Source organism: Gavia stellata, chromosome 1 (assembly GCF_030936135.1).
Source record: "Gavia stellata isolate bGavSte3 chromosome 1, bGavSte3.hap2, whole genome shotgun sequence".
NCBI classification, from domain to species: Eukaryota; Metazoa; Chordata; class Aves; order Gaviiformes; family Gaviidae; genus Gavia; species Gavia stellata.
The window spans coordinates 46,970,276-46,996,940 of NC_082594.1; the positions used below are offsets into that span (position 1 = coordinate 46,970,276).

Genomic DNA, 26,665 nt, shown 5'->3' on the forward strand with positions numbered 1-26,665 from the left:
ATCTCAGTAATGATCATGTTAAGGTTTTTACATCACAGGCTGAGACAGAGAAGTAGTGAAATACCAGTGAACCACGAGACCATTTATTATCACCATATTAAGAGGCTTTTTAGCTTATTATAGTTAAATATAGTTTGTTTAAAAAGGTATTTTCACATTCTCACAGCCTTCTGAAAAAAACAATTATCTTTAAGCAATAAATTGAAATCTTTGACTACTTCTAAATTTGATTACTCCAAATATCAATCTGAAAAAGTTGCTGGAACAGCTTTCAGGATAAGCTCACTCAGTAAATGGTAATCTTAGGTTCATTACATTAATTGTACAATGTGGCCCAGGGATTTCTGTAATCCATTAAGGCATAATTTAATGCTCCCAAGACTAAAAATACTGGTATTTCATAGGAAAGGAAAAATAATCTAACCATGTTCTGAATATTCTAACATACAGAACTTCCTCATTACCACAGACAATAATAAAGTGCAACTACTTCTACACTCATCTCCCACTACTCCCATCAAGCCCTAAACCAGCTTGAAAAAACAACAAACATTTCTTCATATGGTACATCAACTCCTTCACTTCTCAACAGAACAGAGACAGTGAAAAGCTGAGAAACATCCATCAATAATTACGTTGAGATATTATGATTTAGTATAGAAGCTGTGATTAATACAACTGGCTTTATTTCTCAAAAGGTCAAACACCAGAGTCAAAAATGTGGAATTGATTTTGAACCCTCTTCACTGCTCTTGTCACAGCCATTAAGCTAGAAGCAGAAAGAAACAGCTGAATGAAGCAGCTCTACTACTGTCACAGAAAAGCAGCAAAACTGGTCACCTGAACACACTGTACTTACTTGTTGCACTGTAAAAAGCAAGGAAATATAACCAAGGAACACAGTTTTTTAAATACTAGATTTATTATCCCAAACTGAAAAACTTTTTCCGCTATTAATTTTAAGGATCTGATTTGTGACTGAAATAAAATTTCTTTCTTGAATGAAGGCACAAGAATAACTGATTCTAAACATAAAAATTATTTACTGGTTACAGTTCTATCATAGCAAGTATAATCTAATCTGTTGTGGCTGCCATTTCAAGATAAAGACAGAGAAATCTTCAGCATAATGAGCAGCTAAAATTTCTGAAGTTACTTACACTCAGCATGGTACTGCTGAACAGCATACATACAATTCCCTTACAACAGTAGCAGGCTACTTTGACTTGGAAGATGTTTGAGAGATGAGTTAACTGCTATCGATTGGAAATACAGTAACATTTAACTAGGCCATTGATATTGTAGTTATCAATGACAACTACTTCTCCTTCCCAGAATACCAAAATTCACACTTTGTATTTGGAGAAAAATGAAAATAAAGATGAGCATACTCATCTTCTTCCATATAATAGACCACAACTGACCTTATGAAGGAGTTATATGATTGTCATACCCATTACTTTCTGCCTTAATTTGAGCGGACCACTGGAACATACTTTTAAATCAAAAGTCACTGTAACAGGACTAAATTTGGAGCTTTGGTAAAGAAGCACAAACAATTAGACCACTTAAAAACTTGCAGTGTGAAAACCAGTATACTACTAGCACTTGTACTCTTGCACCTCCATCCTAAACTTTACCCCCATTTCAACACATTCAGTGGGCAAATTTTTTAAGAGACACATGGCATACAAAAGGCATAAGCTTCTCTCCTTCTACTTCTAACCACAGAAATGGAAGCAAACCGAAATGCTTCTTTGCTGATTTTTTTATTTTTTTCTTTTCCAAACTGAAATTTACCTTCCAGCTCTGTCATCATTACCTTTCTTGGCTGAACAACAGCAGCTTTCAATAATATCCAGGCATTCAATAAGGATTTAAGAAAAAAAGCTTGTTAGCTGTACCTAGTATTTGCCAGCAGTATGCAATGCAGCTCCAACATGACCTAGACAAAGGAAGAAAAAGGCTTCCCCTCTCCACCTCACAGCTAAAATTAACCACAAAGATTCAATGAAAAATAAATATTCCATCCTTTTCCACATGCATAGGCAACTATAAGCTTTCTCTTCCTTGTTGCTCTTTATTTGTAGTAAGGCTAGTAATTTCTTTCATGCAAGTGAAATAAAGCCACAATTTGCCCCACAATGTTCACTGGCATGGAGTCTAGGAACTAAGTTTGATCACAATGTGCATTTTGTATCTGAGTAAAAACAGTATCTAATTCCTAAAAGGAGAATCAAAATGGTATTTACTAACTTGAAGAGCATAAAATTCCAATAAAGTTGTTCCTCTTCTCAACACACAATAATTTTACTGACCACATCATCATGCTTCACTAAAATACTACAATTTGTATCAGTCTAAATCTCTCAGCTTTAATTATTTACCAGATTAAGACACTGAGGTATTTTAAAACAAAAGGAGTACTGAAAACCTGTTAAAGTACATAATGTTTGTGTGGAAACTCAACAGTAATTCCTGAGGTAGATAATACACAAGGCAAGAAAATTTTGAAATGATGCAGTGTTTTGTTTTGTAATTCAGTCAGTGTATCGATTTTTTCATCTATTCAAATACAGAAAAGTTAATTTTATAAAACAAGAAATTCTGTTTATTATTATATGACAGAAATTCAATAACTTATATTGATAATTAAATAATTCATATTATAGGTAACTAGCACTGGACAGGCTTGCAGTCATTTCAACTCTTCATATAAAAAGGAATATACGCTCTTCATATAAAAATGTTTTAACGTCTACATTTTAAGAAACTATTATTTTACATGGAAACAGCAAAAATGAAAACTGACTATATGAAAGTGATATAAAATGCTACTCTTCATCATTAAAATTCTGATTCTTATGAATAGAATTTGTTAAACATACAGGTTTTTCACAACTTCCCAAAAGCAGGCTAAATAACATAAGCTAGCTATGTAAGTTCCAATTTTTGTTAGGTAACTGTATTGGCTCACTGGAGCAAAACTATTTTCCATTCTTAGAAAACAGACTAAGAAGTTTGCTTAAACTATTCAAGCCTCTCATCAATAACAAAGTCACTTACCTCTTCCTTCTTCCAATCTATGTCTCCTATTTACACGTTGCCGCTTTTCTTCTTGACGTAACTGAAGGTGTTCTTCAATATTAACTCCAGGAACAGGGACAGCTACACAGATTAAGAAAACAAAGTATGTAAAACTATCTAAAAACTGTTATGATGGTAATAAACCCTAGAAGAAGTTAAGTAAATGAAAACTGAAGCCTATTTACTACCTGTTCTTTACATGGCTCTGACACAATATTTAGAAATAAAGAAAAGACTTGAGCTAATTTGGAGAAGAGTTTGAGGCCTCATCTCTGAATTTCCTGATTTTCATGAATCTGCCACAATTCCAACATCATCGAATAGTACATAGTACTTTCTTTCTATTAGGCATATACATGTTTATATTTAGTTATGCATTGTCAGTGTTATCTTTGATTTTTCCCCAAAAAAATTCAGAAAGGATTATTATTATTATTAAAACAAGCATAAAATTGCTTATATTTTAAAAACATTTAAAATAGATTAGACATTTTTAGTTTAAGAATGCTTTACCACTTGAATTGAAATTACTCTAATGCACTTACATATCTGTAAGTCTGACTTACCTACTAAACTAGCTAATTTAATAGGATTTTGAAACAAACTGATAAGCACTGTTTAAAACAGAAAACATGACTTGAATGAACGCAACAATAAAACTACTATAAGCACTACCTTTTTCCAACGTTTTTTCAGCAAATTGCAACAACATAAAAAAATACACTTTGTCCCCAATCGCAAACAAAAACTCCACCTGGAAACACTGTCACTTTTCTCCAGACAAATGTGGTCAACAAGTTGAATGCCCTCACCTCAAACTATGCCAAGCCCAACACAGGCCCAAGAGCTGTTGTCTACCCTGCTAGAAGAGGAGTTAGCAAAGCGGAGGTTAGCACAAAAACCCTAACTCCTCCCTGGTCACACATGAGAATAGAGCTGTAAAGCAGAGCTGTTATTGCCACATGCACCATCAGTATAAACCTACTTCTGCGATAGCCATATACAAGCAAATTATATTTAGAAATATCTGTCTGGAAGTATCAAGACTGCACAGTGAAGTTATGTGGGGTCCTTAGTGTTAACTTATCAAGAGAACCACTTCTAGTTTCTATTTAACTTTCACTTGGGGAAAAAAAATCCTCACACTTGAAGTATAGCATATAATTTTCTGTTATTACTATTCCCTCCTGCCCAGACAAAATATTTATACATCTCATCAATTTAAGTCACACATCTAATTATTTTACGGTCCTTTTCTATACCAGATACTATATCCATACATCCACGCAGGATTGAGGGCTCTATGTAAATCTAAATATAAAAAAAAAAAAAAAAATCTAAGGACAGAAAGTCTGATCTCCAAAAACCTGTAATTTCCCAGTTCTAAGTACAGAGAATACAATATTAAAAATGCTGTGGTAACAGATCTTACAAGGCAAGATCCCAAACTGTATTTTCCAATAATCATACCAGTTGGTATTTGTTCCCCTAAGGTGGGGAGAGAGAGTGGGGTGGGAGTGTTTTGTTTTGTTTTTTTAAAAGTAATTTCCACATTCCTGGCAGCTCTTTCTGAAAATTCTAAGAGAAGAAAGAAAAAAGTTTTCAAGAAACAATATTCCCCATCTTTTATGTGACTGAAAAAAACCCTGATACAGAGATTATAGAAAAATTTTCAGGCTGTCAAAAAAGGACAAGAACAACTTTGTAGTAACAGCATTAGTATCATAACCACACAGGTCAAAATGGCACACATGTCTATAGTAAGGGCGAGTTTAAAATATTTCACTTACCAGAATGATCCCACTTTGCTACATCACCAATAAATAAATCTGCCTGATAAGCAACATTTTATCCATTTTAACAGTATTATATTAAAACTGTCCTTTAAATCTACAAGTTCAGTAATTTGATTGGAAAGAACAAACTGCATTATTTAAGATACAAAGCTTTATCATACAGAAGAATCAAAATACTAACCGAAATATTAACTGAAAAGAACAGACCTATTTCTCAACTAACCTGTTATTCCAATTCAAGTTTCAAAAGTCAGCAGTGGGAATGAGTTTATTAAAGAGTGTGAACAGATGTACTGAGGAACAAAAAAAGTGCAGTAAGAAAGAAAATTAAAAGCTGTCTTGCTAATTTCATATCACTTACCCAGCAAGAGATCTAAAGGTATCATCTCTTTTACAGCATCAAGGATTCCTCTTTGCCTTGCTTCCTGGCCATCCAGTTCTCTAGCACACGCCTTGCAGCAGCCACATACAGCGCAGCCCGACTCACCTGAGCCACAGCCACAAATTCTGCAGCAAACAGAGTTGCTTTATCACTATCTTTTATTTTTGTGCATTATTGATGCCTTGGTAATTAAAACATATGTTATTAGTTTGTTCTATCTGTGGACATGAATGTTTCCTGAGATAAACAGAAAGTATAGCTAGTTTAAATCCTAGCTGCTGTTGCATGGTGCCAGGGAGCATACACTGACCATACATATCTGAATATTATGTATCTCAGTATTAACTTTTTTTCATTTAATTAAACATACTCCACATGAAAATATGAACAAAGGAACAATGAGCACATGCAATGCTGGAGAAATAGTAACAGCAATACATAAAGCAGTGGCCCTTTATGCAGCTCAACCCTCCAGATAAAAGCAACTGGAACAGCAAGATAATAAAAACTTCCATCACGGGATGAAAAAAGGTTATTCCAAAGCCAGCAGCTCTGTCAAGAGACAGATTATATTAGTGTTCATATTAAACAGCTTCTAGTAAAGAACTATATGCTAAAGAAATGTAAAAAAATGCATTTGAAACTAAATCACCTGCAACCATCACAAGCTATTTACAAAGATTTTAACCTACTTCTGATTTTAAAAGCACAGACTCTTTTTAGATATAAAGTTACCTTCGATTGAAGTTTAAGAACATGTCAACTCAGTTTACATTCAATACGTGCTTTAGCCATTCAACACACTAGAGCAAGTATATTTCCATACGCTTGCTTACCCTCCAGGTACTCTGTCAGGACGCCCACTGCTAACACAGCTAGCTCCATAGCCTGTGCAATCTCCACATACAGTGCACACCATACACTGCTCCAGCTTCCATTTATGCATGCCTGGAGGACACATCATGGACTTCTCATCTTTTTCATCCAGTTCCTCTTCTAGGTCTTCATCCATTGCTGTTGCCATGTTCTCAACTCCAAAACCTAATTAAGATATTGAAACAAGAAATAGCTGTTTTCTGAGGCCAACAGTGTCTACTGAGGAAGCTCTGAAGAACACTTGCAGATCAGATTCTAAAAGGAGTAACTAGGCATGCCTGATTTGCATGCTCAGCCAGCACAATGACACTTTTGAAATCTCCCTGAGCAGGGGCTGGGGTATATATCTAGGTTTCACAAGTAAAAGGGAAAGGAAACATTTATGTTCAGTATATGAGTAACAAGTCATTTACTTGACATGTATAAAATATTCCAGTCTGGGAAAGGTGAATAGGTATGATTTTTCATATCTATATTTAGGAGTAATGGAAACAGTAGTTGTGTGGAGAAAGATTTAGACATGCATTCATGCCCTGTTTAGGCAAACAGCCTCAAGACTGAATGCAAACAAAAAAAGGTAGAAAATTTTTTCTTACTAGGACAACAGCACATAGTAAGGAGCGATGGGGTTTGGTTTCATTCATTTGTTTTAAAGAAAAGCCTCTTAACCGACAAAGAAAGTAATTGAGATTTTTTTTTTTTTTAACATGACTAAGTTTATTAGTATGTGCAGAACACCAAATACCTGACAGTTGAAATGAAAGCATCCATACCTGTTTTTTTTTTAAGCACATTGTATGTACTTAAGCTTATTTTATAATAAAATGTTTAGCTATGTTTTCACCTGTGATATTTTCTAGCACACAAAACAAGAGTAAAAATCTAGGTCACTCACCTTTTCCTCCCTGGCTCATGGAGCCTGTGTCTCGTCCACACTGTCCTTTATTATTTACACCAAATGTCCAAACTTCTCCATTCTTCATTAACACACAGGTGTGAGCTTTGCCCATGGCTACTTGAGTCACAAAATGGCCTTTCAAATCTGTTACTAAACCTGTAAGAGATAAAACAGTTAAGTAGTAAATTGCACTTTCTACCTGAGAAGGAAACTTCAGCAATATAACAAAATTGCTAGTGGATACTGACAATTTTTAAATTAATGGCAAGGGAGAAAAACAGCAGATATAAAAAACAAGCGCTAGAATAAGAAGTGAAAGGAGAGTTAGACCTAGGCCATTTGTCCTGCAAAGAAAGGAAAGCCAAAACCAGACCAAACCCTGCTGCAAATCACTTGTCATGAAAAATTATTCTGAAGGAGCCATACCACCACTGGAGTTTATTTCTTCAATATTTTATTTAAATTGAGATGTATTGGATCACCTGCAAATTCAAAACAGGCTGTCTTGCGAGCAGAGAAATGTATAAGGCCTGGTTTCCTGCAGCCTTTGTTCACAAAAAAAACTTGTCTGATTTCTGTGACTTTTCCCTGTGTGGCATTCTAGTGTCAGATTAATACAACAGGAGATTTTTATTTTTTTTTCTCCTTAGTGGAAGCATTCTTTTGGGTATTTGTCTCCAGTGCTGCTATTTATTTTTACAGAACTTAAGAAAACTGTCTTCTCTTTCTATCCTTCTGTCATATTTGGCTGAATCAGCAGAAATTAAGAAATCTATTATGCGAGTAAGAAACACACAAACATCATTTCCACAGGTGAAAAACTTCCAGATTTATTTCAATTACTCTAGTTGAGAAATCACTTAAAAGACAAATATTAACTTACTTGTACTATCAGAGTAAATGGCATCTTTTCCAAACATATAGAGTTCTCCATCTTTTGAAATTACAGAACTGCTTCCATTATTGCACGCTGTAGATACGACAATCTTTCCTTCCATTTTAACAATTTTTTTAGGCTTGTATGGTTTTGACTGCCGTCTGCTTTTAGCTTTAAATAAATAAATAAATTGCAAGTCATTCTACCAAAAAAACTTCAAAGGCACAATAACATTTGTTTTATAATTAGGGGTTAGTTTTCAGACTGCTACTGAAAAAAAAAAAAATCCATCTGTATGAACTCCTGGTCTAATTTTTATTGGATTACACCCGTTTCTCTCAAAAAATTCAATGGCAAGCAAAGTCATGATTAGATAGGTATCTTTCAGGAATGATTCTTCAAGTTTTTGTTTTATATATATACACTGAACTAACTTTATGAACTTTACAAAGCAGTGCATTGTAAAAAAAGTCCTCATTGCCATCTGAGAAGAATGTATATGACAATATATGCACAATAAGTTCGCAGAGAAATGTTACACAAGTTCATTTTTTCAAAAAGAAAAATATTAAATTCTCTATTTATTAAAACCATGTTTAGAAAACCTTTGAGTCACAACAGATTCCCATAAAAGGAAAAAGGGAAGAAAAAGTACTAAAAAAATCCCACCCCAAAATAATTGTTTGCAATCTGGCCTCAAATGAGATAAAACATAAAAACATAAAAGCATAAAACAACTAACAGCTACCATTACTGTCTGTGAATTTTCGCCCAAGTCAGAGAACTTTCACTTGCCAGCTACTTTCACTTGCTGACAATAACCAACTTTCTACAAAGAACACACATGCACCCTGCTGACAGAAACCCAGTCTCCCTGCCCAGGTTTTAAAAGAAATCAGGAGAAAAAAATTAAAACTTGAGCATATCCACTCTGAGCCAAATTGGAGACTCACAAAGAGAACCAGATGAGTCAGAAGAGAGTTGAACTTTTAGAAGAACTCGGAAAGACCTTGATCAGGTCCTTGAGCAGATTCTTCAGTAAGATCTAGTAAGCACTAAATCTTCCCACCTAAATTGTGCTAGTTTAAACAAAAGCAGTGACAGCGATTTACTTCAAAGCACTAAACTATTGTTTCATCTGAAATTGTAGATTAATTAAATATACAACAAAAAGCATCAGTTTAATTGTATTTTGGATAACTTCCCAATAACTGCGCAAAGAAATTTTGACATTTATGCTTTTAAAAGTATTTCCTGAAATCTTTTTGTTTGAAACTCTTAAATTTACTATACATTTACTGGAGAAAGTAGTATGATTTTGTCCCACACAGTTTTCAGTAGATTTGAATTTAAGATGACTCTACAAAGTTACTATAGCACATAACAAGTTTGTTATCCAAAGACTTTTACACTGGAGTGCTACTATTAACTTCCTCTCCCCTGAACACATTCAAGAACCCACACCATATGCAATATCAAACCTTAAAATACATTCTTGCCTGTATTTTAGTTATATTACATGGGAAAACCCACACATTCTTGGGCAATATGGTCAGTGTGCTTAATCTTTCACAGGAACAGTAAGTCAAATATGCTTTGTATCTGCATGAGCTATGCCATACCTCATGTATGAAGCTCACCGAGTTTCTGTTAACAACTTTCTTGAAAGGTAAAACTCCTACACAGTTGATTGAGACAAAGCTGGACTCTACCACTGCTGTTTATCAAGATTTAAAATCTATTTTTAAATCCTATTTTAAATAAATCTTTAAATTATAACCATCTACTACTACCTAAAGACTTGAATTTTATACCAACATTTGACTGTTAGTTATCGTATTTCTAACTGGCTGCAGTGAGGCACAAAAATGTCAGTCTTAATGACATCTGTGTTTAAATTCTATGGCTAGCAGACCAAACTTTTCCACTAACCTGCTTTGTGAAAAATGTATTAATTTTAACAGTAACATCAAACTACACTATTAAAAGAGAACATTATTGAGAAATTAATTTGAGTTAGGCTTCAATACTGCATGAAAATGCTATCTATGAAATATACACTACATTATCCTATTAAAATGTACACATTGTGAGGCTGACAACTCAAAAGTATCAGCTTTGGTTTAAAATCCTCAGGAGCTAGATATTTTTCAAAACATATTTGTTACACAACTTTAGAGATCAAAACTAGGAAATGTGTTAATTTTATATTGAAGAGGCATTTGTTAGTCTGTAGATCAAATTAATCTGTTTTCTCTAATGTCTGAAGAGTTCTGATTGATCAAGCACAGAAGACCGTGCTTCTACAATTTCTAATCAATGTACCTCTCCATTATGGAGATGCATTAGCTGGCAAAACACCTGTTTCCAAAGTTCTCTAAAACATCAGTGAAGAAGCAAAAGTTTGGCTCTTTAGTTTTTCAGACAAAGTCCCAGACAGACAGCATGGCCTACTGACCAAACTTTTCTCAGGACAACTCTAAAATAGCACTCCCACCACACAATCCAAACTGTGGTAAAACTGAGATCAACATCTCTAGCTGGGAGAGGCGGTGGCAGTGGCTGTCAGGACCTGTGACTGGCGTAAAATTCAAACCCAATGGCATGATTACATGTTCTTGGAAAATTGGTGGAAAACCACCTTTTCAAACTAAAAGGTGGTTAACAGGCTCTTATCAAACCATTGGTCAGCAAGCATAATACGTACTTGATTCGCCATCCTCTCCTTTGCTGGCAGAACCTGTGAAGAATATGCTTCCATCCTCGGCAACAAGTAAGGCATGTGAGCCATCGTGTCCAACAGAGAACTGAATAATCTTTGGAGATTTTGTGATTGGGAGTTCAACCCATTTTCCTGCTGAAGGACCACCTTGTTTGATTCCAAGGCTCTGATATTTGCCAGTATAATAAATCTAGGAGAAAACAGTTTTTCATTTTCAGTTATGCCACAGCACTTTAAACTTGCATAATTTTTAAAGTTGCATTGTTTTTAAATCCTGTCATTTCAAACCATACAGAACTTTTCCTGACATAGTTTACACCATTTCAATATCTGTATCCTAAACCCATGAATTTTTACTTAATGGAGGAAACATTCCGATTCGATTCTGCTTGTTTTGAAATGTGCTTTCTACTGTACCTCGGAGTTATTTTTCATATATAATTGTTTGGCTAGATGAGTTGAACACACAAGAAAGAACAGCTCAAAAGAAACTACTTGGAGGAAACTAAGCATTTAAAACACTTAAGAGAAACGTCTGGTCTGTGTAAAACCAAGATGGTATTACAACAATAAAAATAATTTAAAATACCAAATTACTACAAATTTTAATACGCTTCAACACATTTTAAAAACTTACTTTCAGTAAATGCACAGTAGCCACTGACTACATAAACAGTAACAAAGAATAAAATATTTTACATGAACAAACACAAAACTACTTATATGGACTAAAAAGTCTCCTCCAGAACCATGCTACTCAACAGTACTATAAAATGGGTGTGTTAACCTAGGTGAGCACCTAAAGCCATCTTTCATTGTCTTATAAAGTGTATTTCATACCTAAACACACAACTTTAGAGATCAAAACTAGGCAATCCGTTAATTTTATATTGAAGAGGCATTTGTTAGTCTGTAGATCAAATTAATCTGTCTCCTCTAATGTCTGAAGAGTTCTGATTGATCAAATTCTGTTTCATACTATTAAATTTTAATAGGAAAAAATAGTTTTAAATTTATTTATTAACATTTTCACCACTCTCACTGTTTTGATAGCAGCAGAGCAAGGCCTTCGTTCCAATAAAGCAACACAATTTTGAACACAGGAAAACAAAGAACTGTGCTTATACAAGAAAATAACATTAGTTTCCCAAAACAAAACAGAAACAAAGTAAATAATGTAAAAAGTCATAGTGACAGTAAGCAAAATTATTTCCAATATGCAAATGCCTCTGAAAAACAGTCTCCGCTGAGTAGAACCAACATATCAAATAATTAAGAATAGGTTTAAAGAAATCAGTTGAAAACTTTGCATAGGGTAAGTCAATTCTCTGAAGGATCAGAAAAATCAGGCTGGGATTTAAATAAATGACTACAGTCAGACTGTTTATGGATAGCTATGAGGTAAAAAATTTTGCAAATGTCCTAATGCATCATTTGTAGAGAACAGGTAATTTTGTCCCTCAAATCTAAAACAAAGCCCCACATTGTCTCTAACCAAGATTGACTGTAGAAATTCCTACAAATTCAAGCCACAGATTTCTCAATGGTTCCAACACCACCTGTTTATGTTTTCAAATAACCATTTGCCTTCTTCCCTTTAAAGTGGGCTCTGAAAACATATTTAAATACAGTCATATAAATTCATTCTAACATACTAAAAAGGCAAAAAGCAATTGTGGAAAATAATAATTAAATTAAAAAACATGTATAAATACATTGATGCAATTTGCTATTTACTACAGAACATTTTCAGTACCTTTCCACTAGCAGTTTTCATTAGTGCAAACTCTCTTCCAGCACCAAGGACAGCTGATTCCTCATCAAACCCTGTACCTGTGCGAGTAAGATTGCGTTAATTGGACAGTTTAACCAGGCAGTTTCACAGACCAGTTTACAGACCTAACTCTGCCAGGGAGAGTTTGTCATAACAAAGGTTCTAAGAAAGTTACACGTGAAACAAAGTTTTGCTGCCACAAGAAGGCCTACTGGGCTAGACCTGGCAGAGTTGTTTAAAGAGGAAAAAAGCACTAGCATAAGAGCAGCTGCACTTGGTCAGACAAAAGGTCCATGTAGCCAAATATGCTTTTGTTCTGGTAGTGCCAAAAGCAGACACCTAACAAAGCAAAAAATCCCCAAGCAATATTTCTTCAAAATACCTTCGTAGACACCAACAATTTTGCATCTCAAATTCTGATGCAAAGGTGGTTTCCACATATTTAGTATCCTTCAATGCATTTCTTTTCCATTAATCCAGCCAGCAATTCTTTTAACTTTTGTTAACTTTGGCCCACAGCAAGGAGCTCTATAGCTTAACTACGTGTTATACGAGCACTATTATGAAGTCCAAGCTTCAAACAATTATATATTTATTATACAACTGGAGGAAAATACTGGAAAACCATGGATACTACTACAGACAGAAAGGTGGTTCAAAATGAGTGTATGGGTTACTATGAGTCAAATAAAGCTTAAGCAGTTCCAAAACCCTTGTACTTCTCCACATGTTTATAATGGAGCTGTACCTTCCTACACATAATAAAGGCAAACAAAGGGAAGAGCAATGTTTCAGTTTTATTATTTGAATTATGAGGCTTGTTATTAACCTTCAAAGAAGAGGACTTACTGATAATGTGCAAGTCTTTCTCCAGGTCAAACAATGAGATGCCACAGGCATGTAAGCATTTTCTTGCAAGCTTAAGCTGCAGTTCTTGTTGCAGTACTGGCTCAGTACTTGTTGCAAATATTCGCACTACAAAGCCATCCTGCAATAAATTAAAAAAAAAAATCTACTTTATACTGTATAATAAAAGCATTAATTTACTTTTCATGGCCTAAGTGCAACAGTATAATACTATTTCAGAGTAAATTATCAGAGAACATATTAATAAAGTAACATTTATTACAGAGGAGAAAAGAAAAAAGTGCCAAACAGGATGAGCTGAAGATAAGCATCTGACAGACCTGAAACATATATTGAATTCTATGAAAGCACTATGAACACTATGAAAATAGCTAACTGCTACAGAAATAACTAACTCTGAATCTCACTATAGAAATCTTGCTTTTATAACTATTTACATCTATCTTCTAAGCCTTCAACTCCTCCTGATTCAGAACCCAAAATTCTGCATGCACTTTAAGAGTGTCTGATTTAAAGAGTAGCTAAAACAGGTTGCTGTTTACAAGTGGAGATGAAGTAACTTTATCTGGCCATATTAAAAAACCCACTTGTTCCATTAGCAGGAAAATGGATTAATCCTGGTTTTCTTATAGTTGCATGTCTGGCATCTCTTGCCAACCCTGTTTCACCCCACCCCTGCCCCACCCGTTCTACAGCTTTCTCATTGTCAAAAAAAACAGGGACCAGTCCAGAACTAAGAATGTAATAACTGTCTGCCAAACAAAACATGGAACAGCTAGAACTGTTTTGCCCCTAGTAGAAGCACTTATTTGGATTTCCACAGCTTTGACCAATAGGCAATTTTCATATAAAAAAATCCATTGGAATGTAGTATCTTTCATACCTCTTCTATTATATCTGGCTGAAATTCCCCAACAAGTACCAAAGCAATTACAGGAAATTAAATAAAAAAAAAAATAAAATATAATTAAGCTCTAAGGACCTTATCCCATAGAGACCCTGTAGAATAACAGGTTAAAAAGACATTATTCCATGTATAAGATTTTTTCCTCAGAACAAGCAATGAAATTTTAATTAAAACGTATCTGAAAAATAAAAAAAAATCTGAAAAATCCATTACAAATCAAAATTGTGTGGATAAATATCAAAATACTGCTCCTTTGTGCACAAATATGGCAGTTTCTCATTATCTCTGGTTACACAGATTTCTGCCTTAGTTGTGTTAATGTTTGGCTTTTTCTTCACTAAGCAAAAAAGAAGCTGTAAGTATTTTAAAATACAACAATTCATTTGAGAGAAAAATAGTTTATCCATCGTATGTAACACTTACATCTCTAGATGCTGCTATTTGATTAATATATTCTCCATCAGTGAAAAGGATATTCTGCCCTTCAGTATGACAATCTGTGAGAGAAAGATGATGTGCATTGCATCAGTTTATATTAACATACATACACTGTTCTCTGCGTCTGTCTAATTCAGTCTCACTACAATCAGACTATGAGAGTTCTAGTTTCTCTAAAGAGAGACCATACTGTTCCGATAACATGCTATTTTATGCTATGATCTCCTCTCTTACCAAAAGCATATACTACTCCTTTGTCCCTTTAAGAGTTATTAAAGCACTTCCCATTGTTATGAAATGTAAGGGGTTACCCCAATATTTAAATGCAAAAGCATTTAGTATTCACCTGTGAGGGGATATTCTAAACTATTGTAACACAACTAAATTCTAATTTTCTGGGAGCATTAGTCTTTCCCCTTCCCCAAAGACGACTTTTTTTCCTTTTTTTAAATAGGGGCCATTATCTTTAAAGAAAAGTCTCCTCAGTCCAGCATATAAAACCTACAGAAATAAATGAAACAAATTTTTCATTATTAATCTCATTTTTCCATTGTTGATAAATTTCCCCAAACTATTAACTGAAAAATCTAGGTTTTTTGGAAAACTATAAAGCATACACTTGATTGCATCACACATTTATTGAAAACAGGTCAGCTATTTTCAAGAAAAAAAGGTAGGGAAAGAATTCTGCCCATATTAGGGGAAAAAAGAAAAAGACCACTTCCTCTGCAAGTTTAAAGTCCCTCCACTATCTCTTCCCTTCCTGCTCTGCTGATGAAGCTACTAACAAAGAGACTGGTATTATATGGCTTGTAAGGTGCTTGTTTCATTCATAACACACAGGAAAAAGACCTCTTCCAAAACCACTACAGGACAGATAGTTTACACTCTAAATATCTGCTTCATAATCTGAACAAACATTCAGTATCAGTCATTTTATCTAACAAATTTAATGCTAAGTGAAACACACATAATATCCTTACGACATAACCAGCAAGTTTGCTATATTTTGCTAGCTAGCTGGAGTGTTTTATTAAATATAATACAACTGAAAAAACCCTACAGTATTCACAAACACATAAACTTGTTTACTTTTTGCTGCTATACTGCCCAGTCCAATACAGTATCTTACCAGGAATAGAATATGCATTAGGTGGCCTTCCCTAATTCTCCCATCTTCAAGTAACAGACCTAAAGCAGACACCCTCCCCCTCAGAGCACACACAGGTATGAATCACAAAGAGGGTAAGCAGCAAGCAGGATGGAGAATGACAGATACACTGAAGTTTGAAATATTGCTCTCAAAAATTTAATGACCCAAGTCAGTTCACATTACTAATTCTCTATGCTGCGAAGTGATATTAGTGATAAAACTATAAGAGTTGTCAATAACTTGAAAAGAAGTTCCGAAAAGAATCTAAATGACATTTCTGAAAGGTTACAGGAAGTTGGTAAGTATTAAGATCCCTTGAATGGCTGAAAATTACATGCTCGCATAAGCATAACAGCCAAGGAAACACGATATTCTGGCCACCAATATTACATCCATATTACACTGTTTGGCCTACTTCTTGAGTCATTTCAAGAGGCGAGCCTCCCAGTAAACATTTTTGTGGGTTGTTTATATGTCTGGTAGCTGTGTTCATAGAGGAAATCTGGAGCAGGGATGCTTGCTTTTTTTTTTTTTAATACATGTTCTTCAGTAAACATCCTTAAAATTAGCACTTGATTAGATAACATCCAGGCCCAGCGTTAAATACCAAATTAATGGTAAGAGTAGAGAAATGAAAGGCAAATGGAATGTCTGCAAAAAGTAGGATAGTATAGTGTCTCAGCTAGCAAGGAACTCTTATGATCAATTGTAGTCTTATTCAATCTGACTTTGGAAATTACTCAGGGGATGAAAATATCCAAGGTTTCTGTCTGGAGGTTACTATAACAGAAAGGACTTATGTTCTACTTAAAGGACATAACTACAGACATTTGTTAATCACAACCTCCTTAGAGGCTTCAAGAGAAGATGACTGTCCAGCATCACCTTCCGTATTTATATAGTGCATCCTGTGCCTGCTAACAAGTACTCTTGAGCTTGTCTAGGCTAACTTCAGTTAGCAGTACTTTTCAGACTAAGTGAATAGTCCTAAACTCCAAGATACTCACGTGTAATTTCAAATAACAATGAAACTGTATACCATGTAACTTCAACTTCTTCAGCTGAACATAGCAATCTTTCTCTAAGGTATCTAGTAAACATTACTGTTAAAGAAACAGTCAAGATGAAAACCTCCTCTCTAAATTCAGGTCCAATCACCTAGAAAATCTCATAGAACTCAGGGATTCTTTTATGATACTTGGACTGGGAAGACAGATCCACAGCTCAAAGACAGTGTGTGAAGCTCGGCAAAGGCATTAGATACCAAAAAGCTGACACACAGTCTGGTAGTTCCAGATACATTGTCACATTTGCTAGATCATCTATCAGAGCGGAAAGACTGCCCTTTGAAATAAAAGTTTATGGTTTCAAGAAGCTGGTGGATCCTACTGTCTGAGAAAGGACAGGATAATGTTCCATAGTTCACTGAGTTTTCTAAGGTCACATGACTTCTAGCTAGGATCAACTCCTAATCACATCTCCTAATGAACTCCTAATCTCTTACGCAGCCCTGTACAAATAAATATGAATACCTTATTCAAATGCATTATCACCAACCCAGGCATTTGAGATTAACTCCAGACAGAGCCATGTCTGAATACCATACCAACTAGGAGGAAGTAGTTGGAGTCATATCAGTGTTCAGCTGTCAGCAAGGTTAATGCCCTCTATTTCTATTCGGTGTGGTTTTTCAGAACTACAACATGCTGCAAGTCATTATTAAGATTACAGTGGGGCAGCCACTATTATTTAGAGTTACGTACCTACTCAGATTTCCTCAGGATAGGTCACATACCCTCCCCCCAAACCTTAATTTCTTTCCTTCTAGTGGGAAACGGAAATAACCAGAAGTGGACCCCTTTGAATTTGTCCTAGCCAAAAGAACAAGGCCATATCTGCTCACAATGTAACACTGAGATAAATGTGTAGAAGTGCAGAAAGTGTAACAGCCAAGTTCAAGGGCTGAAATACAAAGGTTAGTAGTTATGAAGAACACCTAGCATCCACCTTGATACCATCACAAACCATATGAAATGCATTTATGTGAAATAGTTTGAGGGATTTCTGAATGGGTATTCCCACAGTTATAAGATTTGCTTTTGCACTGGAAGATTAATACATTTTTATTTAGAAGGTATACTCTTGTTTAATTTCTGCCTTTTTATAGTATAAACACAAGGCTGTCTTGCAGAATGACACTTGTCACTGAGATTTGCCAAAGAAAGCTAACAGCTCAGAGGTGTAGACTTTAAATGTGCTCAAGTGTCTCTCAAGACTTGCATGAAGAGCACTGATTTGTTTAACAATGGTAACATAATTAAGGATCCTACTGGTTGAAGAAGCTGCCTTGGGGTGAAGAAAGTGGAAGAACAATCCTACAAGGCAATTTGTCAGGTGCTTGAATGTGCTCTCACTCTATTTTCTCATACAGCCCCACAAAGACCAAGCAGCTTAAACAGACATCCACATTTTAAGGACTGGCAGAAAGTTGCGTAGACTAGTTTCTACATTCATAGTTTATTTCAGAAATTAGTTTGTGTTTGAAATATTAAAAAGCCTTCTGAAGTTTCAGTCAGTGTCGTCTTATTTATGTCAGGATGCAATAAGAAGTCTTTCTTCTGATCTATAGAATAGGCCTGTCCTTGTTCAACTGAAAGATATGCTTGTGCCCTTCTACTGTTTATGTGAGCAGCTAAGAACAGATGAGTTTCACCAGGAGGCCATTAAAACCATGTTCTAGGAATATCATAATTTTCTAAACAGAAACCCAATTTATGAGGCTCCTCTGCAAGAAAACCAAACAAAAAACCCAAACAAAATAGAAAAAAACCCAAAACAAATAAACAAAAACCCACTACCAATTTAAACATCAGAAGCATGGTCAATCAGTGTTCATTAGCCTCCTTTGCTTTTCGGATACATCTCCACCTATATTAAAAACCAAACGGTTTTGGTCATAGTTTGTAACTACCTACATGTAAGAGATACTGGAAACAAAGTCATATCTGAGCCAAATGCTCAAAGTTCAAACAAGGAAGAAATAAAAATTCTTTAAGAAGGAAGTTAAGCTCTTGAAGTCTTTAAACTAAGATGACCATACATTCTAAAATGTTGCAATACTCTTCCAGTAGTTGGAGTAAGATGTAAGACCTCTGAATAAAATACTGCGGCTGGTCTAACACAGCAAACCAAAGTCATAAAAAAGCAGTCTCTTTGTGATCTCAAAAATCTGTCTCAATTTCTCTTCTGCTTACCTGAAAATACATAGCATGTAAACAGTAAACTATAACCATCTTCTCATATCTGGAGGTTCATACCTGGCAAAGCAACTGTACCGTCTTGTTCCAAAGTTTCAGGGTTTATTCTTATGGCTGTCATACTGTGATTATTCGCATCTCTATATAATAAATAACCCTGGTAAGAGTAAGAATATATATATATTGGTATGAAAATATTCTTAAATACACCAAAGGATATTGTCAAAAGTGAAAAAAATGCAATCATTATTTTAGGTATTGTTTAAAAATTTCAGAAACCTTTTATTTTTACATCAAATGTGCTTTATTTTGATAATCATCTCTTTTCCACTAAGCAAATTCTGCATTAAAAAAAAATGGAAATTTGACTCCCTTCCTCCACACTTTCTACTTGCTGTAGGTCACCGTGCTGAAGCTCGTATACAGCTTTTGAAGCCACACGTAGTAATTCTGTTCTTCATATGTGTATACAATTACAGTTAAAAGCCACAGTCACAGTAAAAACCAATGTTTCTGTTCCCACTTTCCAAATCAAAAGATTCACAGGAATACCAGGAAGGAGATACATATATTAACCTATATAGAAGAGTGATCATTAATGAATATTGATATGTGCATTAAAAAATAGAGAATTTTTCAAAAATGTTAATTAACTACTTTGACTCCCACGCTAACAAGATTCCATGTATTTATTCTTTCTGAGCTCCTCATCAAAGAAATTCCCGCTAAGTATATGGTGATTTTGGTGACAGCAGCCATGACACAAATTCTTAGACTGCTCACCTCCCAACTCCTAACCAGGCCTAGGGGAAGGAATATATTCAGGACTAATGATTTCCTCTTTCTGTTTCTCCACATGCAGAAAACCTTCATTTCCCCAAAAGTACCTATTCTGGTCAGCAGCCCACATCAAGAAGTCTCTTTTTGTACACCAAAATAGTATCTTCTCTCTGTTCATATGTATATATTTTTTAAAGGTTTGAGTCAGTCACCAGGTTTCTCAATAAAAAGATTTGCCTGCCTGAAACTCACATTTGAGGTTTATTGTTTATACCTATAACTTTGAGCGTGCTTTTAAACAAACACAGTCAAGTAAGTTTTCTTTTAGCTTAAACTGGATAAGCTGCATAAGCCCCCATGTTTGCATAACGTGCAGAGATCCATAAGAGAGGCAATATGGCAACTTCGCTCTCTTACCTTTTTCGATCCTACAATGCCTGTGAACCCGTCAAAGATTTTGAGGGAGCAGGGTAGAAACACAGTTGGGGAATTTACACTTAGCAAACACTTCTGCTATAAAAGCAGCTACAGGAAAGGAAAAAGATTACTTAAGGGCACTTATGAACATAATCGTTCAAGGTGACTGGGGCCAATCGAAGTGGTATTCACCTACGGGAGGGCTGCAGAGGCCAATATGAATAATGACTAAGTAATGATTCTGACAACAGCACTGTCATAGCAGGGGATATGACAATGACCTGCACTTGCTTGAAGAATGACTGACCTCAGGTGGGGACTCTACACATCTAGGGATGGATGCATTTCACAGTGAGGTCACTACGGCTTAACCTCAGAATATCTTCATTTGTCAAAGAGTCAGAGACCCTAATTACAATCATCTAACAACAACAGAAAAATCCAACCAACCCTTCTCCTTCCATTTAAAGTACTTGAATTTTCCTGGATAAATCAATCTCTGTGAAATGAAGAAAACCAAACCCACACAAACTAGGAAAAATAAGTAAAGAGCATTAAAGTAGATAGAAAAGCTTCAGTCTGAAATAACTTATATGATGAAGTAAGAAAAATCACTTGAATTTGAGCTGACTTAACCAAGCACCTGAAGAGAAATGAGACTGAAGGCACATCTTACCTCTTTTACGGACACATACTTAGCAATAAGTGCAACTTACACACCTTCCTATAAATATAGCCCCAAAGTGACGTTTTTTCCAACTAGCAGTGCCTTTGGGTACAGTCACTGCGTAAGTGCACACACCTGTACAAGCACTCAAAGAAGAACATCAAATATATTTATAGCTATGTACAGAATGGCCAAATGTGTAACTTTATATAGTGAAACTGTATGGATCCTATTCGTTTCCAAACTGATAAAACAGGCTCCTGAATTAATGCATCCACGCACATTTGTATTGTGCCAGTATACCTTTTGGTGATCTGTTTTAATACTAAACAAAACCAGATTTCATAGAAATATATATAGATATATGAGATAACTGTAATAATAGAGTACATATTCATAATGAACAATTTCACTTAAAAAGCATGGCAAGGAGTACACTTAATTTCTCACTGAGACAATGAGATCACTCAATTAATAGCAAATATACAATAAAAATTGCTCAGTAGTTAAAAAATTAAGTAAATTCATTGTTCTCTGAAATTTAATTTTTGGGTTGCTGGGGGTTTTTTTTGTTTGTGCTTGGGTTTGTTTTTTTTTTTTATGAGAGAGCACACGCGTACTCAGTGGTAGTAACAAGATTCTAAAAAAACCCACTATTTTTATAATGAATGGCAAAGGTGTAAGAAAAGGTGGTTGATATTCCAGAAACTCTCTAACTCTAAAAACCCAAAACGTCCAAATATAGTTAACTCTGCAGTGGTAATGTCAACAATTATTCCTACTTACGGTTTACACACCCTGAATCCTCCCCCAAACAAAACAGCACTTCCTTATTTTACTGCAAATGTTTTAAAATCAATTTATTCTCATGAACAGATATTACAGGTTGGGGTTTTTTTTCCTTATTTTGTTGCAACAGCACATTTTTACATCCACTGACTTCTTTATTTAAGAAGCACACATCAATTGGATGTACAATTCATAAACTTACATGTTAAACCACCATATTTTGAGAAAGTCTTTACAAGTGACAACACAAATCAGTGACACTTTTCATTCCTCTTTTCTATATGCCCATACCATCAGATGTTCCTCATCTTCCACATTTTAAAAGTCAGTACCAAAAAATTGATTTTTGTAACTAAAGCCAAAGGAACAATACAATATCTATGTAATCTTACTCCAATGCAAGGTCTACTTAAATTACTCATGAGGGAAGGGGGTTGGGGTGCACATTTTATGTTTTAAGTATTCACGTACCTGAGCATAGCCTAACCAAGACTTTTTTTCCTTTCTGTTTTTGATGCGGGATGTAGAATTGTATATATGGCCCTGAAAAGCAAAAAACTCCCATCATTTAACAAATAGCAGAGTGATAATTTTACACATAATCATTTTCCAGCTAAATAACAATGTTTTCAACCACACTAAGATGTGAAAATTGTATAACAATGCTGTTAAAGTCTCATAGAAATAATCAGAAAAATTTAGACAAACTGAAAGAACTGATCATTAGTGAGCTACAAAAGATTCGCAATGGAAACAGGACATCATAAAAGTTAAGTTAATATTCTAACTATCATTCATCAGACAAGAAGAAATCACATTACCCTCACTGTCCCACTATATCCAGAGCCGATTTTGTAAAGTCCATCTTTACATAAGAGATAGAGGAAAAAACCATCACTCTGAAGTAGGCACTGGTCGTCTTCATCTACAGATATTTCTTTCAATGGCCATTTGTGCATCAAGGCTGCCTTCTTTATCCCATTACTGAACCAGTCCTGGATTTGGATTTTGCCCACCAGAACTGCCTGTACACTCCGCTGAAGAGAGTTTAAAATGGTTGGCACCTAAACAGTAAAAGAAATAGTGAGTGAAAAACATAATTATTTTTTAAATGTTACAATTTCTGTTCTATCTCCAACTCAAGAGAGACAAAGAAATACCTACTCTTATCTCAAAAACAGTGAGGGAAAAAGTTAACTTAATTTACACTATGTATCTTCTCAGAACTCACGTACAAATCATTTACATAAATTCCCAGATACAGAGAAGTTTTAGTGCAAGACCTGAATAGTCTGACAAGCATGGCTGCCATTATTGGTGAGGATAGCAGAGATTGCTTGCAACGTTCTTCCTGTCTCTCCCCATGCAGCTACCAAACTGAAGAGGCAAGCGCAGGAAAGTGCTGTCAAGGACTGTCCTGTACTGTCATTCATTCCTGTGCTACGGACAGTTATCTCCAGGAGAAGCTGGAACAGGGATTCTGCAGACAAAACACAGCAATTACATAGACAAGTCACAAAATCATACCAAGCAATTTACCAGTCAATGGGAAATTAAACTTACAAAGTACATGATACATCTTTCCTCAGCCATTAAGTTTAGCCCTATTTCCAGACAGAAAAGAAAGCATCCCATTTAAATAGACCTAAAATATCCTTAACTTTTCATTCTTTTTCAGCCAGAAAATGCAGAGTCTTGATAATTACCATGGCCAGAGAAGAAAAAAAAACTAAGTCCTTCTGTTACAGTGGAACACATCAATAAGAAATGGGCCAGAAGGAGTTACTTTACCTGCCTATTCAGTCTACCTCATCACTGAGATGATGTGTAGGTCTTGACCAAACTTGTCTAATCTTTATGACCATTACCCATGTTGAAGCACATCCCATTTCTCAGAAACGAGCATTTCAAATCAAAGCTTGAAAATTATTTTGATCGTATGCCTCTTTTCAAGCACTGTTTAGCAGCTGAACATCTGTAACAATCAAGGTGTGAACAGAAATCCACCTCAATTTTTTTGATAGTATATACAAATAATCACTAAGGCAGTAATCAAAACAAAGTCTTCTTTGTAGCTTTTCAATACTCTGTGCATCAATACAAAATAAAAGATTTCTGTAGCAAATTACTATCATCTTTGGAAATGGAATACTGTTGAGCCATAACATAGGAAAACATACATTTTTTTTAAACAACAGATGCTATAGCCTAGCCTTCCTTACAGTTCTATAAACCAGTAAAAAATACTAATTAACAGAAGATAATTGGATTTTAACTTACAGGACATAATCAAGCATACACTCAAAGCCATCAGGAGTTCAACTTTTATTTTCAATATAATTAAAACCAAAATTAATTTTCAGGGAAGCTTCTAGATGGCCAGAGAAAATAAAAGCAAGAATACTGACACTTTGTTTAGCAGCTTTGTATAAATCACAACATTAAATAGCTAAGCTATAGATTACAACAGCAGATCATAAAAGACATTCACTGTAGAACTATCTTCTGTCCAATAAGACCAAGTATTTTATAGCTTCAGTAAGACAAATGAATCACAATTTGTAAGGTTTACTATGTTTCAGTGAAACTCTGCATTACACAGCAACAAAATGTGACCTTTTTTAAATATATACACACATTTACATGCCAACATTCCTGTTCTACAAAAGATTAATGCTGAGAAAGTACTGGTTACACACCATAAGGAGTTTACACTCCAGAATCAAGTCAGTCAGTTGAGAACAAGCATGTTACTATCTCACAAATACTTGCTACGAACCCTTTTCTTCTGTCCAACGCAGTAACAGATGTATGTTAATACAAATACAGTAACAGATGAGATATTACCTAGGACTTCAGGAGGCTCTGACTGCAGCCCTTCTGGTTGCTGGCCCTGAAGCACATTAAGCAGGGCTTGTAGGCTCCTGAGACACAAGGATGGATGAGAAAATCTCGTCTCCTTTATCAGTTCAAAGACTTCACATAATCCAACTTCAATGATCTAAAGAAGCACAGATATTTCAGAATATCTGTTAATATATATTTTTGGATCTTCATCAATAAAGGCATATCCCACTGTTCACAGAACAAGACAGTTATCCGAATAACAAAAATGTAATACAGAATACAATGGTAATTCAAAAGAGAATCGAAATCAAGAACCCACTTACACAACTGTACTAGCAAATATTACACAGAAGTAATGTCATTATACGAAAGAGCGTATCTAAGCAGAGTAATAGTTCCCTGAAAAAAATACGAAACTTAAAATTTTTTGGACAATGTAAGACAAACTGTGCCTCTGAGCCCTTCTAATTCCTATCGAGTTCACACTTTATTTAACAGACCTCTTTTTCCCTGCTCATTAACACGAACCAGCAAGCCAGAAGTGGCTTGCAACCTGACTTCCCCATTTGAGTAATGATCCATTTGACAGCTGATACTGGCAACACTAGTACTTTCCCCTCCAAAGCCTCTGAGATTGTCACAAAAACAACATAAAAATAAAGATTAATTGCTTGTCACTGAAACTCCATAGGTATTCATCACAGACATGCATTATGCCAACTAATACAACATCTGTAAGAGTGGTGTTACAGCCACTCCTCACTTTCCCTTTTAGAATTCCTGAATATTCTGAGATTACCATTACGCTTCTCTCCACTGACTGTTCCCTTTCACCTCCTTCTCAAACTCAGTATGTAAAAACGATGAGGATGAAAGAAAAGTGTGCAGGGTTAACTCACTACAAATAAACAACCGTATCTTCAAAACTTCACTATGTGCTTCTGCCAGAAGCAGAGCCCCAATGTTTAGAGTGTTTAATATAGATTCACCCCTGCGTAAAATCTAAGGAAAAAGACTGAAACGTGAAAATAAATAAAGTTGTTCATGGAACTGCTGCTCATGCTTAAAACAGATCTATTCTGACAATCAGCTGTAAGTTCTACTGGATGCCTTGGAAGTGTCTTTGCTGTTATCCAATTTATTTTGATTCCTGTCTTTCAGAAGTTATTTTACCACCTGTTTGATTTTTGGAGCAAGAATAGAAACATAATCAAATCAAGACTTCAAAGTGCAACAGCAGTTTTCCTGCAAATTACACCTTGCATTTCATATCTTTGATGGAGCGGGAGAAAACACATGCATGGAATCTACAGGGAAAAAAAAAAACTGTCAACAAAACAGCACAACTGGTTTTTCCAGGATCCAAAAGTCAGCATCATCTTGCAGGCTAAAGAATAAAATACACTGTAGTACATTTTTAGAAATACCCTTTTTTTTCAGTGATAGTATCTTCAAGAGAAACCAAGTTTATTGTATTTTTACCAATCTTCAGACAGAAGACCTCATGTAGCAGCTGACAGAGGCAGCTGGAGAAAGCAGAGAACCTAACACAGTGGAGAAAATAATTTGGTGAACTTCTACTCCAGAAGGAAGCAACAATGGATAGTTCTGCTGGGATTTTGCCTGATCTGCACAGGTTTTGGGTTGTTTTTTTCAGTATCTGAGATCAACAGACTGGATAGGCTTCTTAAAACAGGTCTCCTCACCTTAATACATATATAGACATATGTATGTGTATTATATATACATATATATAGTGTGTATCTCTCTCAACTCCTCCAAACTGTGCACTGAAGGACAGAATAAGCAAACAGTTCTTTTCAAGACATCTTAAACTTGTTCTTGCTGCTCTCTGAAGGGTCTCTAAGCCAAAACAAGCACTGCTGCAGCCTCAGTCTCTGTGTCACAGCCTGCCAGCTCTTACTGATGCTCTCCACACAGCCATCCTCCCGTTCTCTTTGCAACACCTTTGAGACTTAAGAGCAAAAGCATTAGCCCACCTTACGAAGTGTACACAAAATTCTAGCCTGGATGCAGACATTATGACCCATAATTAATTCTTCAGAAAAACCCTGTTTCTTCAAAAAGTCTTACCTACACAATTGTTTTATTTCCTTTGTCTTCCCTCTCT

The 26,665-nt window shown here is 35.3% G+C and overlaps 1 protein-coding gene across 1 annotated transcript in view; it reads right to left on the bottom strand.

The window, feature by feature from the left end:
* MYCBP2 (MYC binding protein 2) overlaps positions 1-26,665 on the bottom strand; it is a 213,019-nt gene that overhangs the window by 143,879 nt on the left and 42,475 nt on the right. The window contains exons 4-17 of the mRNA XM_059820870.1: positions 24,535-24,688; positions 22,971-23,167; positions 22,509-22,751; positions 22,159-22,230; positions 19,095-19,191; positions 14,610-14,683; positions 13,262-13,400; positions 12,395-12,471; positions 10,624-10,828; positions 7,923-8,087; positions 7,037-7,195; positions 6,102-6,306; positions 5,245-5,390; positions 3,067-3,168 (exon numbers count right to left, since the gene is read on the bottom strand). Of these exons, the coding sequence (XP_059676853.1) occupies positions 3,067-3,168; positions 5,245-5,390; positions 6,102-6,306; positions 7,037-7,195; positions 7,923-8,087; positions 10,624-10,828; positions 12,395-12,471; positions 13,262-13,400; positions 14,610-14,683; positions 19,095-19,191; positions 22,159-22,230; positions 22,509-22,751; positions 22,971-23,167; positions 24,535-24,688 (2,035 nt within the window). The remainder of the gene's footprint in view (positions 1-3,066; positions 3,169-5,244; positions 5,391-6,101; positions 6,307-7,036; positions 7,196-7,922; positions 8,088-10,623; positions 10,829-12,394; positions 12,472-13,261; positions 13,401-14,609; positions 14,684-19,094; positions 19,192-22,158; positions 22,231-22,508; positions 22,752-22,970; positions 23,168-24,534; positions 24,689-26,665) is intronic.